We start from the raw sequence: 15,344 nt of genomic DNA, 5'->3' as shown, positions 1-15,344 counted from the left end.
GAGAAAAATATTAAACCACATGGCTGCCAAATAATAATAACTACCTACCTAGTATAAAATTATGTTCTGACAAACTGATGGCTGGCTTGGGAGCATTGGATGTGCCTCCACTCAATAAATCTTTAATGGCCTTTTCTGATCTGCTGGATCATATAAATTCATTATTTTTATTCTCTAAACCTCTCCTTATCCCTCACTGATATACTTGATGCAATAAATTTGTAGGGAGGTCACGGAACGTTTAGCATGCTACAGATTTTGTGTTTCATTTGACTGAATTGGCCATTTACTTTGCTGTGATATTTTCCCTTCCTTAAAGTATCTAATAGCCCCTTCATTTTCATTTCATCATTGAAATGAGATTTGCTATCTGAAGTCTGAACATGTCAGATTGCCTGTCTCTTGCCTGAACCAGACTTCTGCTGACAAAATGGCTGAATTTTCAGAGTAGTTGTGCTACAAAGCAACTTTATGACTCAATTTTATATTTCTGCATTCTTTTGCCCTCTATCTGAAACACATTTCTAACTCTTACTATTTTTTCCCCCACTGAGAGTGGTACTCATTTTGGTTCTGATTACACTGCATCCAGTTTTGGTCACCGCGATGTAAAAAAGATGATAAGATTCTAGAAAGAGTGCAAAGAAGAGCACCAAAGATGATCAGAGGAATGGAGGCTAAAACATATAAAGAACAGCTGCTGGAATTGGATATCTCTAGTTTAATAAAGAGAAGGATGAGGGGTGACACGTTAGCAGTCTTCCAATATCTCAGGAGTTGCCACAAAGAAGAGGGACGTCAAGCTATTCTCCAAAGCACCTGAGGGCAGAACAAGAAGTAACAGATGGAAACCAACCAAGGAGAGAAGCAAGCTAGAACTAAGGAGAAATTTCCTGACAGTTAGAACAATTAATCGGTGGAATAACTTGACTCCAGAAGTTGTGAATGCCCCAACACTGCAAGTTTTTAAGAAGAGACTGGACGACCATTTGTCTGAAATGGTACACATTTTCTGCCTGAGCAAGGGGTTGGAATAGTAGACTTCCAAGGTCCCTTCCAACTCTGTTTTTCTATTCTATTAAACACTGGCATATCTACTACTTCCTCCTAGAAAAATGACTCTTTAATCATTTGCTGCATCACCATGAATACCAGGAGTCCTCCCTGGTCATCCAAGTTTTTATTGTTTTAAATATCAAGAATAGCAGATGAACTTCATTGAAACTCCCAAATGTTGTGAAAATTTGATTTTTTGCATGCCTGTGTGTAATGCTTATGTATACATTCCTTTGCCAAAATTGCAAAGAAGACACAGGGTCTGAAAATCAACTAAACCATATAAACTTTCCCTTCCCCAACTCCACTACTAGTCCACTGTGAGAATTCTTTGCTCTGCAAGAACTGGATACACCACTGTAATAGCAAATCTGTAAAAATAATTTATTACAACACACTCCTTCCCAACAACAAGCATATTGCTCTGGGTCAACCCTACCCTTCTAGTCTTTGCAAGATAATGTTAAAATATAACTTTCTCTGTGATAGTGCTTTGTGCTCTTTCAGTACTCAGTTCACACTAAAGTCTCTAAGCAACATATAATCTTGGCCTGTTTCCAAATGTTCATGCATTAGTTGCTTCAGTGTGGTTGTTCCTTTTTTAGTTGTTACTATGCTCCCAGCAAAGCTACAAGCAGGACTTCCACCAGGGTATGCTGCTCACCATAGCTTGTGAGTTTTGGTAGCTGAATGGAAGTGTAATGCTTGTAATAGCTGCTAATCTGTAGATGTCATCTCCGCTTCCTTTTCTGCAGGCTGTTTGCTTTCATTTTTCCTGCTACACTCGCCCCTTCACACTCTGTTGTAGCATTTACTTTTGTAAGCTTAAATGATTGGGTGGGTGAGGCTCCCTTTGGACATCAGCCCACCCTTGAAAACCCCAGGGGTGTAGCTAAGCATCAGGAACACCAGCTTGGATCCCCAACAACAGAGGTGGGCAATTAATTTTCTCAAAGGCCCACATGAGAAACTGGGACTGTTGTGGAGGACCAAACCAATAGCTGCACTTCGCCGGAGGCAGCTGTGGCTGGCTGAGCCTGGGTCCCCTCACACAATGACTGTGCCACCTCTTCAGGCTGCTCCAGGTTAGGGGTGAGCACTGTGCAGACACAAAAGAACCCACTCTTTCCACGCCCTCCCACAGTTGCCAGCCAACTGCAGGAGCTCATGGCGACTGCACAGAGCCAGACCCAACTTGGCTTCTTCTCCTGCCTGCTGCAGCACACTTATTTACACTTGATTCTAATGTCTAGTTGACCTCACGCTGGCCAGACAGGGACAGACAAAGGGCCAAATATGGCCCGGGGTCCATAAAATGCCCAGGCTTACTCAGGAGTACACTTCTGAGGGAATCAAGGAATGTTTGAGGGAAGGTAAGGAAGATTGTCTGCATCACTGTAGCTGCTTTGAAAAGAGCAGACAGCAAGCCCAGCTTCACTCACTCACCAAAAATATTAGCTTCATATACTGAAGGCTTTGCCTTGCTCTACAGTGGGAATATCAGCTCCTAAAGAGAATATACTTCTAGTTCTTCAGGCAATTCTCTTTTCATATGGAGGAAGCAAAGAGATGAAAATAACATTTCTTACGTTGGCCTATAGTCTACTAATTGCTTAGTAGTTACCATGTGCTGCATTGATTCATACCAAAGTTCGGAATAGTGTTTATCGTGTGCATCATGTGCATGTAAATGTGTTGGCGTCTGCGTACAAATATTTTGTCAAAGTGTTTGCTTTCTCCTGGCACATGCTGGCTCTGTTTATATTCAGAGCCATATGGTTATTAGGGATGATTTTTTTTCATGATGTGCCCAAAAGTACAGTAAGTAAATGTTAACTTCCCCAAGATGAAAAAAAAATCTGGTTTCCCATGCCTTTAGAATACATTATTCTTGCAACAGAGATGGAAAAGGCATGCATCTGAAATATGTTCTGAGCATGGAGACATATGCAATGTGCAATCATGTACACCCATGCATCATGTCCCTCTTGGTGCTTCTTCAGTGGTTCATGACTTGGGCCTTTCAGTAAACCATCTAGTTCCCTACCTCTGCAGAGGTCAAGGATAGCAACAGTATGCATGTGATCCAGAAAGCATTCCACACCCAGAGCAAAGAATTGGCAATAGTGTCCTCTGCCTGCAAATCATGTTGACTGCTTTGAGGAAAATATCAGGTCCCACATGTGACAAATTGCACATGTTGCCTTATTCCGACAGGGGCCATGGAATCCTAATGTCCCCTAATGTTAGCTCTCTTTCATAGCTAAGTTATCACAAATATTTATTGCTATGCCTCTTACAAATATTCAGCTCTGCCTAGGAATCTACTGAGGGCTTATCCCATTAGTACAGGGCTGATGTCTGTGATTTAATTTGCTTTTTAACATTAAAAACACATGAGTGTTTATTCTGAAGATACATACAAACACAAAAAAGACCAAGAAGCTGCTTTCTGAAGAGCTCTGGCGCTTTCTTGGAAATAAAAACAATTTGGAAACTGCCCTATTTAATTATTATAACTGCAGAATCGAAAGAGGTCTTTCGATTCACATTCAAAATCTAGTAGAACAAATTCAGCTTCTGTGTATACATAGTAACAAAATCTACTCTTGTTATTGCCACAGATTTACATTAGTGCAGTAGTCCGCAGCATAATTTAAGTTTAAAAAAAAATAAAAAATAAAAAAATGTCAATGGGTGTTACAGTACCCATAATACTTTTTGATATCACCCACTGACTTCCAATTTTTTAACTATTTTTTTTAAAAAAATTAATTAATTCTTACAAGCTAGCTGCAGCTTGTAAGATCTCTGTCTTCAGTTATGAGACTTTGCAAGATTTGTGCAAATATACCCATCTAAAGAAGTAATGTTTCTATTTATCCATCTTTCATTTTCACACTCTGTATGTGTGTGTCTGTGTGCGCGCGCACGTGTGTATATTATTTGTTTATAATACATGCCACAATTTGAGATGCACACAGATCCCTTTAATATGAATTAAAATGATGAGCATTAAGTGGAATCAAAAATGGGCCACTAAAAGAGGGATCAATAAATAAGAAGGGGGAAGCCCAGGATTTCTAAAAATGTGAAAAACCTCAAACACAAAAACTTCTACTATGTAAGCTCACTAATCCTGGAACAAAGCGCTTCTGGAAGTGAAGCTTCTGCAGATGTATTCTGCAGATACAAAGCAGCTATTGATTATAGATAGTAGATGGCTGTTTATGTAGTGCAGCTAGTTCAAAGAGTGCTTTGCTTCTGAAGAAACCTCTTTTGACTGCAGAAATGCTAAAGGAAACATGGTGTGTTTCTGATATGAAGTGGAATTTTATTTCTCAGGTTTCATAACTGCTTTCTAAGCTCTGTAGATCCCGTACTGATCATATTTACCCAGGTAACTTCCAAGGTCTGGATCAAGTATAGGCAGTGGGTCTGGCTGATTTTGTTTTAATGCTACTTGCAATGGATCCAGGACGGAAGGCTCTTCTTACATTTCTATCAAAATCCCACCAAGTTTCTTCTGGCTGTTGCCATTCACAGGCCCTGAGGAAGGAACAAGCAAAACAGGGAGTTGTTATTTTTGTTTCACAACTGTTTGAATTGTGAGGCTTACTGTCTTGGAGCCTATGATTCATATCGTTATTACAGACAACCCTTGGCTTACAAATTATTGGTTTAGTGACCGTTCAAAGTTGTAAGGGCTCTGAACAAAGTGACTTATGATTGTTTTTCACACTAATGGCTATTGCAGCAACCCCATAGTCACGTGATCAGAATTTGGATACTTTGCAACTGGCAAGTATTTATGTCAGTTGCACTGTCCTGGGATCATGTGATCACCCTTTGTAACTTTCCCAGCCGGCTTTCAACAAGCAAAGTCAATGGGGGGAAGCCAGATTCAATTAAGGACCACATGAATCAGTTAGAAACTGCAGTGGTTCACTTAACAACTGTGACAAAAAGGCTGTAAAATGAGGCAAAACTCACTTAACAACTCCCCTGCAAAAATCTTCACTTGTATTTTGAAGACTGAGGCTGAAGTGCTAAGGCGAAACAAAATAAGAAAATTGTTACTCTACCACCACACACAAGAACACAAATCAAAGCAATGACTGTTTTCAGCTGAATGCAGAATACTTTGCTTATTAAATCTATCCATTACTAATGCAATTGTAATTTTATCTCTACCCTCGGTTTCTACTATTAATTGTTAATTCATGGCAGTGTTAATTACTCTTTTAGTTTGCCATGTAGGGCTCTATTATTATGTCTGAATATAATTTCCCTTGTGGAAAGAAGCCAAGGATGGGCTTGCTCTTGTGGGGAAATGAACAACTGTGAGTTTGTGTTTGCTTACAGAAGTGCCTAAACTTTAGTCTCACGTGCTTACATCTTTATGACATAAACACATTTAGCTCTCACTGCCTGAGGGCAAAGTTGGATCCCAAGAGCCAGTGGCCCAACTAGCTTGGCGGAAATTATTCTCCTTATGTGAAAATATATTCCTCTGAATCAAGGTAGAGTCTGACTGGTACCCCAAGCAGGATGTCATTTATTGCGCTTTCTGTTTTTAATTTACTTCCTGAGGCAAAATTGATCCCTTTGGAAGTCCATGGCCTCAGTATATTCATACCTTTTAGCTTAATTAAAAATAAAGAACAAGCACTGCTATTTCAGAGTAAATGTGTTACACAAATCAATTCTCTGCACTTTTAATTTATTTCTTTCCCAACTCTCCTACTTTTCCTTAGTCCATGGGATTATGGGAAACTTTTCTGTCTACCCTGAGATGTTTCTGAAATGCTTTGCTTTCTATGAAGCTTAAAGAGACAATGAAATGACAATATTTGGAAAGAACTGGAACAAGGTGTCCACAGATGAGTGCTAAAGTGAATGTATCTGAACCAAAATTCATATCACTGCTTCAGCAGATGCAAAAGGAAAGTAAACAAGAAAGAAGGGAGGGAGGAAGTTTTATTGAGAAAGAAAATAAGCTTCCTACATGCAAACCATCACAGACCCAGACTTCTCTTTGATAATATATACTACTTTATTTTCATTTAAGAAAGTAGTTAACTTGCTGTGATATCTTTAACCACATCACTTCCTGGGACAAATCTTGATCCAATACGTAGATTAACATTTTTTTATTGAAAAGTTTTACAGCAAATTTTAACATAAATTGCCCCCGCCTCCCCATAAAACCCACCCTTCCCTCCCTCTCCCCCAACTTGGCTTGGGTCCGGATTATCTAAGGGAACACCTGCTGCCGGCATCAACTTCCCATCGTCCTGTGTGCTCCCACAGGGAGGGCCTTCTTAGGGTACCGCTGGTCAAGGAATGCCAGCGGGTTATTCCCAGGGGAAGGGTGTTCTCTGTGGGCGCGCCGGCCCTTTGGAACCAACTTCCCATGGAGCTTAGGACTGTCCCCGACCTTCGCTCATTTCGCAGGGACTTGAAAACCTGGTTTTTTGAGCTTCTGGCCCAGACTGAGGGGTTTTAATTATTTATTAATGGGGTTTTAGTTTAAATTCAGGGACTTAATTTAATCTTAGTTTTAATCGATTTTAACTTTGTATGTTATGTATTTTTAATTTTTCCCTGTAAACCGCCCTGAGTCCTACGGGAATAGGGCGGTATACAAATTTAAATAATAAATAAATAAATAAATAAATAAATAAATAAATAAATAAATAAATAAATAAACTTCCCCCCTCCCCATAAAACCCACCCTTCCCTCCCCCTCTACCCCCCCCGACTTCCCAGAGCTGAATACAGGGTGTTGCATCTAACAAGCTTGAGCTAGAATATGCTAACTATCTATAAAGGTAAAGGTAAAGGTTCCCCCGCACATGCGTGCTAGTCGTTTCCGACTCTAGGGGCCGGTGCTCATCTCCGTTTCAAAGCCGAAGAGCCAGCGCTTGTCCGAGGACGTCTCCGTGGTCATGTGGCCCGCATGACTAGACGCCAAAGGCGCACGGAACGCTGTTACCTTCCCACCGTAGTGGTCCCTATTTTTCTACTTGCATTTTTACGTGCTTTCGAACTGCTAGGTGGGCAGAAGCTGGGACGAGTAACAGGCGCTCACTCTGTTACGCGGCACTCGGGATTTGATCCACCAAACTGCCGACCTTCTGATCGACAAGCTCAGTGTCCTAACCCACTGAGCCACCGCGTATCTATAAATACTCTTTAAATCCTATCGCACTTTAACTCCCCTTAAGCATAACTAAACAATAATACATCTTATTAAATTCTAATACTCATTCATATGCTAAATAAAACCTTTTAGTCCCATATTTATTCAAAATGTAATCAATCCATCTTCTCCATTCCGAAATGTGTCTTCGCTGCGATTAACCTTTCAAATATACTGAAATTTTTACCATTTCTATTAAGTTCGAAACTTTTAAAGTCCAGTCTTCTATAGTAGGCAGATCCTCCTTCTTCCAATATTACGATACCCAAAGTCTTGCTGCCACTATTAAATTCAACAATACAATCTGTAATAACTGCAAATAAAACCTTATCTTATTCTTAAATATCTTCTACGAATTCCACCAAATTTTAATCCAAAGATCCCTTTACTCTTATATAAATATAGGAGTAATCAGTTCTTGTAAGTATCGAACTATATCTAAACCTAAAATTGTATCACATGTGATGGTCACTAAGATATAATTTTAAATAAAATTTCTATGAAAAACATTAACTATAATCTAATAAAAAAGATTTGGGCACTCTAACATGATTTGGAGTACTGTATACCCAAAACTCCATTCCAGTCTCCCATCAAAATACACAATTTATAATCCCATTGAGTTATTTTATTGTGTAGAAATTTGTAAAATTCTCCTTGCTGTTGATTAGGTGCATATATTCCAATTAAAAGTATTTTCTTCCCTTCTATTAAACTTTGTTGCCATCTTTTGCAGCTTGAAGCTTTCGGAGCATATCTCGCAGATCCATAATCACCTGCCTCTTTGGTCTCACTCCTCCCACTGGTTCAGTATTAGTAGATTCTTGAGCTGTGATTTTAGAATACTGTTTCTGTTGTTCTTGTTGTCGTTCCTTTCGTCTGGTTGCAGCCCGTGTCATTATTTGATCCTTTGGCTCTTCTAATAGTACCAGGGGCTGCACAGTTTCCAAAGTTTGCTGTGCTTCTTTTACAATCAGCGAGGTTATTTCTTCACCATACTGTATTCCTTCCATTTAAAGCTGTCGCGCTCCTTCTTCCTTTCCTCTTTTGAATTCTGGGAGTGGCGGTGAATCTACTTTCAGTACATTACAATAAAAATATCTTGCCTTCAGAACTGTATTAAGACGATATCTTGTACCTGCATAGTTCACCACCATCCCAGTTGGTATCTCCCATCTGAACTGGGTCTGCCATTTTTTAAATTCATCTACCAAGAAACCAAACTCTTTCCTTTTTCTTAAAATTCTTGATGGAATTTCTTTCAAAATTAGGACCTCTTGATCAGCCACTTTAAATCTGTTATTATAAAAAGCTTGAATAATCGCATTTCTAATCGTTCTCTTTGTAAAATAAACAACCACATCTCTTGGTAGTTTTCTTTGCCTGGCAATCCAAGAGTTGACATGAAATATTCTATCTATTTCCCTTATAAAATCTTCAGCTCGCCATCCAAATATAGGTGCCACAGCCTCTGCGAATGTCTCTTCCAAATTTTCTTGTGGGTTTTCTTTCAGACCTCTTATCCTCAAAGCAAACTCCATGTCTCTATATTGTATCATTACCACCTCATCATCAATCTTATCCATTTTATTCTCAACTTCACATATTTTAGCTTCCAATATCAAATTATTTTGGTTAATTTCTTCCACACATTCATCCAAATGCTCAATACAAACTGCCAACCCCTGGAATGCCAGTAAAATATCCTTTCTTATTTCCTTATTTTTCTCACTAATGAGCTCCGCAATTTGCTCAGATTGAAGTTTTAACACCTCTTGTAAGTCTTTTAATGTTAATATCGATGAGGGTGATGCGGGGGATGACATCAAGGTCTGAAATACAGATTGTTGTTTAGCTGGTGATGCCCCCGTACTTCTGAAAACAGGAGCTCTAGGCAGTTTAGAAGCCATTTTAAGACTCATTAACTTTCGTTTCTCACTTTTACTTTTTCACCCAGTCCTTAAAAAATCACAGTTCAACTTAGAAACCCAGGTTGCAACTTTGTTGCTTTCCTTTTAAGTCTCCGAATCTTGTAAATCTCTTTTGTACCAGCTTCAAATGTTTTTAAAAGAGTCTTTTACAGCTTTTAAAAATTCATTCCAGCGCCATCTTCCTTCCCTTTCTTTTAGGTTAAGCTTTGGAGAAGAAGAAAAAATAACTCCCCAGAGTTAAAGATCTTGTACTTGCAATTTCAGCATTCTCCTGCTCAGCTCTGCCTGCGTCCGAGTATCCAAAGTTCAATATTGTATGCAGGGATGGTTGCAGCATCCTGCTCTGTTTTAAAGCCTTAAAACAGAGGAGTCCCTGAGTCCAGAGTTGAATTCAGGCTCCGAGGGAGCTCTCGCCCTTCGTTCCCCAGACTAATCATTCTGAGGATCTAGGGGAGCTCTACCTCTACCTGAATGCTCACCCCCCCTTCTCCTGAAGGGAGGGTTCCCAAACCACAAAACAGCTGATTATCGCTGTTTTCGCGATTTGAACGGAACAACGGGGCTGACGGTCAGAAATGACCACCATCAACGGAGCCTTGCCACCCGGAAGTCTGTAGATTAACATTCTTGATGCTTTCCACATATGTGGTAACTTTGAATCCCAGAATTAGTGATCAGCACTTTCTAGGTTAGGGAAAAATGAACTGCTGGATATCCCAGGTGGATTGGAGGTTGATTTGCCCAGACCTGTGGTTCTGAGGAATTTCAGACAGGATCTAGGACAGCTTATAAGTTCAAGACTGTCATGACAGCCATGTAACATGTCAACAATGGGAGTTGCACTAGCTGCCAGTCTGCTTCCAGTACATTAAGAACTCTGGTGATGCAGTGGTTAGAATGCAGTATTATAGGCTAACTCTGCCCACATCCAGGAGTTCAATCCAAACCAGCTCAAGGTTGACTTAGCCTTCCATCCTTCTGAGGTTGATAAAATCAGGACCTGATTGTTGAAGGTAATATGCTGACTCTGTAAACCACCCAGAGAGTGCTATAAAGCACTATGGAGCATTATATAAGTCTAAGAGCTATTGCTATTACTAAATGCTGGTTGTCACTTTTAAAGCTCTTCAAAATTTAGATTCATGGTGTCTGTGAGAGTGCCTATTTTATGTTGTATCTGTCTTACTGAGCAGATTCCACATAGAGTAGGCAGTCTGGCAGAGGTAAAGGAAGGTCTTGCAACAGACCCATAGACCAATGGAATGTCAATGGTACAGAGCTCGGGAGAAAGGTTTCTCCATGATGGTCCCATTTTTGATGAAACAACCTCCAAGGTAAAGTTGGTCTTGCCACTGCTAGTATTTAAGAGAGCTAGAAAAAGTAGCTTTTGGGGATGATCTATTTAGAGGTAATGGAAGATTTATCTCCAGCTTTTATGGAGCCCTTTAATTTTTAGTGTCCTTACACTTTCAAACACCTTAATAAGATAAGATAGATAAGATAACCTTTATTGTCATTTTTTACTGGGACCACACTGTCACATATTAAAAATGAAATTCTGTTCTCGCTCTGAAAAAAGTGTGTGTGTGTATGTATGTATATATGTGTGTGTGTGTGTGTGTGTGTGTGTGTGTGTATATCAATCATACATACATAGCACACATATACACATGATACACACACACACATACACATATGTACATATCTTGAGTCCAGTAATCTCTTCTTGTTTCCAGATCCCCAAAACATATCAGTGCCCTGCTTCTTCTCTCTAGCTCCATAGCTGTTTGTTCCAGCTTTTATCTAAACGCAGAGTAAATGAGCATCAAAGAAAGAGCCAAAAATATCAAAATGATCTGATGTTAAATAATGGGTAACACTCCTGTTGTCACTGTTACACACTTAGAATGAAGACTTATCTACATCAAAATTTAAAAATAACTTTGTAGTTCATTGAACTCTGTGCTATTTGCCAAGCAGTTGGTGTTAGTTTCCCCCCCCCCATCTAAATGGCAGAATGGGTGGTTTAACATTACAGAGGAAAAAGAAATAATATTGATTTTGTCCTCATTTCAGTCCTGTTAAGTCATTTAGTTCTAAAGAGCCTAATGGGAAAACCCAAGAGCATCCTCACCTGTTGAGGGACATGATTGATTTCTATTTCAGCATTAAATTAGGATCCCACTCTCAGTTTGGATAATAATACCTACCCCATTATTTTCTCAGTGATTAAAGACTCACTGCATATTTATTTATTAAATTTATACACTGTCCCAACTCCCAGTCACTTTAATAATGGAAGATATGTTTTATTGCTATACCTGTTACATTTTATGCAGCAAACCCTAATGTACTCTGTTCATAATTTTTCATGTAGCCAGCTGAGCTGAAGAGAATATGTTGGCATGGAATGAAGGAAGCAAGACTTTGACAGAAAAGTGTATATTTTTTCTAACAAGAGTATGACTAGCTTATAAAGGGTTGGGGAAAAAAAGATGAAAAATGGGAAAGGACAGTCTCCTCCTTTCCTGAAAAAGATTGGCATTCCTCTTCTGAATGCTTGTCTACTCTGCCCTTTGGAAGCCTTTCAACAAGCACTTTTTAAAAAGCAGCTTGAAGAACATTGTCGGTGAGCTTTGCTTGGAAGAGAGATTGCTTGGATGCTTCCAGCCCAGATGGAGTCTTTGGATTGTTTATTGGGAAAGTCCAAGTTGCAATATTGCATTGCCTTGAGAGAGAAAAACTCTGCAGCATTAAGGAAAAATATTTTGCTTTGTTTTTAATTTGAATATTAGGAAGCATGGTTTTGGTTGGCCTCAGGTTAATTTTTGTGTATTTTGCAGCTTCTGTGTTTTGTTTTATGGAATCTTGTGATATATTACTTTAAATTGGGTTTATGACCGTTGCATGTTCCTTTGGGATAATTGCCATTCTGAAAGGTGTTAATATTTCTAAAGAACCCAAGACACATAAAACACTGATTATAAGTGAGTGTTTCATGCCTAAGAGAAGAAAAATGCATTGTTTATGCAGAGCCTTTGCTTGAGCAATGTGGAATAGCAGTCTCTGTGTTCCTAGTCTAGCACATTAATTACTATACAATACCAACCCTCAAATGTATATATGTATGTGTTCATATGTGTTGTGTGAATGGGTGGGGGAGACAAGTTATATCTTTCACATCTCATACATTAACATCCTGCTTGGTCGGGCTGTTTTTATTTATTTATTTATTTATTTTAATTCCATTTATATCCCGCCCTTCTCCGAAGACTCAGGGCGGCTTACAAGCTTAGCAGTAGCCTTCATTCTATGTATATGCCTGCTTATTAGGGCTTTCACACACACCCTCAAGCGGCATTATTACAAAGTCAGCTTAATTGCCCCCAACAATCTGGGTCCTCATTTTACCTACCTCGGAAGGATGGAAGGCTGAGTCAACCTTAAATGTTCTTGCTTGAAGCTTGTGATTATAAGAATATTAGAACACTACCTGAGTTCTTGATCTCCACCACTGAACAGCATCCTTGGATGGCTAGTACATTGCAATTGGATGGAAGTTCAACATACATACACATACAAGTTCTTCTCGAAGACTGAATTTGGTGAAAATGATCTGTCAAAGTGAAGAAAAAGAAAAGGGTGTTGGACTAAATTCATTCTATTTTACAACCACCAAATTAAAGTGAGTGAGCTCGTGTAGTTAAGGATTTTTGATTTTAGTGGTAAGTCAGTATAATGGCTTGGTCCTAGCTCTATGGGCTATAACTTCCTGCTAGCAAATCGACTTAATTCTGCAAATCTCTTATAATATACATTGATTTTGAGTCTTTCAGCAGGTTGAGTGGATACTTCTATAAGACAATAGAAAAATATGTTATAGAGTGTTCCATACAGCTGCATAACAGCATCAGGAATCACAGGTCTTTCCTTTAGCCATGGTTTCAGTGAGCCACAACTGACTACCATCCACATCCACATTCAATTCTTAGGCTGCAGCCAGGCAAAAGCCTTATTGTTTCCTACTTAGGTTGGAATCATATGGCCTTGTTACTGTTACCAAATAGTTATTTTAGCAAGCCAATTTCAGGGAAACGTGGAGGGCTCAGTTGCTTATTTGGTGCTGCCCAGCTCCAGGCTGACTGTGGAGGATAAAATGACCGTTTGATACTTTGCTTTCTTCTCCAATCATACTTACCGTATATTGTTAGGACACTGCGAGGCATTAAACCTATCAAGGCAATATTATTAACTCAAAAATAAAAAAAACATGTTAGCCGGTTTCAAACCTCATCAGTTAATCAACTTGGCCTCAGGGTTTGGGCTTTGAGCATGAGATTTCTGAAGATTGGCTTCTCCATCGGACTCGGTATGCCATTGATTGTAATTTATTTAGTTTTATTTGTACCTATCAGTAGAGCCCTACTGCACTGACACAGAAGTAAAATGATCCCATAAAAGTAACGAAAGGTAAGGTTTTCCAATAGCCTGAGCATTCAATTAAGAAAGATCAGAGCTGCATATAGAAGATGTTTATGGAAATCATAAATTTTTAATTAATGTCTTTTCACAGCCGAGCTGCCAAGTAAGGATGCTGAAAATGTTTTGCTACTTAATAAGCTGGGAGAATGATATAGCTGATTTGCCATATGAAAGAGCAGAGTTAAAATGAGTCCTTGGTCATTGCTGCAATTCATACCATCTCTTTATGGACTCATACTGTTTCTTCTCTTTCATTTCAGAGACTGGCTGATGCAGCAGAGAAGTTTCAGAAAGCCCATCGATGGCAAGACAACATTAAGGTAATGTTCTTTGAGTGGCCTCCTCTGATCTCACTGTCATGGGCTTCTTTTTCCTATTCCTTTCGTTTAACATAATCTTCACTAAACTGACGTATACTGAGGTAAAATTTCTATTCTGGCTGAGAATGCTGGCAATTGCAGTTCCAATACACTAGGAAGGTATTCTGTTTGGAAAAGCTGTCTTAATACGTTTATCAAACATCCTTCTCACAAATGTATCCTTTTAAAAAAAAATCAGGCATGTTAGGCCATTATGTGCAGATCTAACTCATTTCCTATTACATCTATGCACAAGAGGTGTTACTGAGGTGACATAACATTATTCTTACTGTAGATCCTATGGTTTTTTTTAATTCCATTTATGTCCCGCCCTTCTCCGAAGACTCAGGGCGGCTTACAAGCTTAGCAGTAGCCTTCATTCTATGTATATGCCTGCTTATTAGGGCTTTCACACACACCCCAAGCGGCATTATTACAAAGTCAGCTTAATTGCCCCCAACAATCTGGGTCCTCATTTTACCTACCTCGGAAGGATGGAAGGCTGAGTCAACCTTGAGCCTGGTGGGATGCGAACCTGCACTAATTGCAGGCAGGTGGTGTTACTTAAGGAGGCATTAGGCCACTGCTCCACCAAGGCTCATCTCTCTCCAAATATGGGTTGATCTATCATTGCGCCTAAGATACACCAAAAATTAGAAGAACATTTTACAGGATCCAGATTTTTAACATTGTTCCACCATAATTGTGCACTAAAAATTAAAAACATTTTTTCCTCACATCTGATGTTTCTTTGCACATTATTTTCTAATAAATAGAATAGTTGTACCTCAGGATTGACAAGAGGGGTCCTTGATGCTTTCTGAGCTTGCTTATTTTCTTGCAGACTTTTCATTACCCAAACTACGTAAGATCATCAGTGCTGATAGCTGATGATGTTACCTAGTTTGGGTAATGAAGTGTCTGCAAGAAAACAAGCAAGCTCAAAGAGCATCAAGGACCCCCTCACATTATTTTCCATTACCTTTCTTTTCTTTTCCCATCTCCTATTTCTGTAACTTTCTAGCACCCTGATTTCTGAAAGCAAGCTCCATCTTATCAAGTTCATGTGTGGATGCCCTCTTCTTGTCATTTATTCCTTCATACATTTAATCAAATTTATATGGCCAACCATCTCACAGAAAGCAAGTTTGGGTAGCATACAACAGTCCAATAAAAAAGTAGAAATATACAACAGTCATTATCTATAACCATTATATAATAATGGTTTAAAAGCATTAAAAACTATAAAAACTAAACTAAGACAGAGGTTCCTAGTTCTCAGAGCCTCCCAGCTGTAATGAAAGTGAATAA

At 39.1% G+C, this 15,344-nt stretch overlaps 1 protein-coding gene across 1 annotated transcript in view; it reads left to right on the top strand.

Moving 5' to 3' along the window:
- CACNA2D2 (calcium voltage-gated channel auxiliary subunit alpha2delta 2) overlaps positions 1-15,344 on the top strand; it is a gene marked incomplete at both ends in the record, with an annotated part of 725,967 nt that overhangs the window by 415,334 nt on the left and 295,289 nt on the right. The window contains one exon of the mRNA XM_081316808.1: positions 13,935-13,994. Coding sequence (XP_081172934.1) covers positions 13,935-13,994 — 60 coding nt within the window. The remainder of the gene's footprint in view (positions 1-13,934; positions 13,995-15,344) is intronic.

Source organism: Vipera berus, assembly GCF_964194415.1.
Source record: "Vipera berus genome assembly, chromosome: 2".
Classification (NCBI taxonomy): domain Eukaryota; kingdom Metazoa; phylum Chordata; class Lepidosauria; order Squamata; family Viperidae; genus Vipera; species Vipera berus.
The sequence above is the reverse complement of the archived record's forward strand: the minus strand, read 5'-3'. Positions and strand labels throughout refer to the sequence as shown.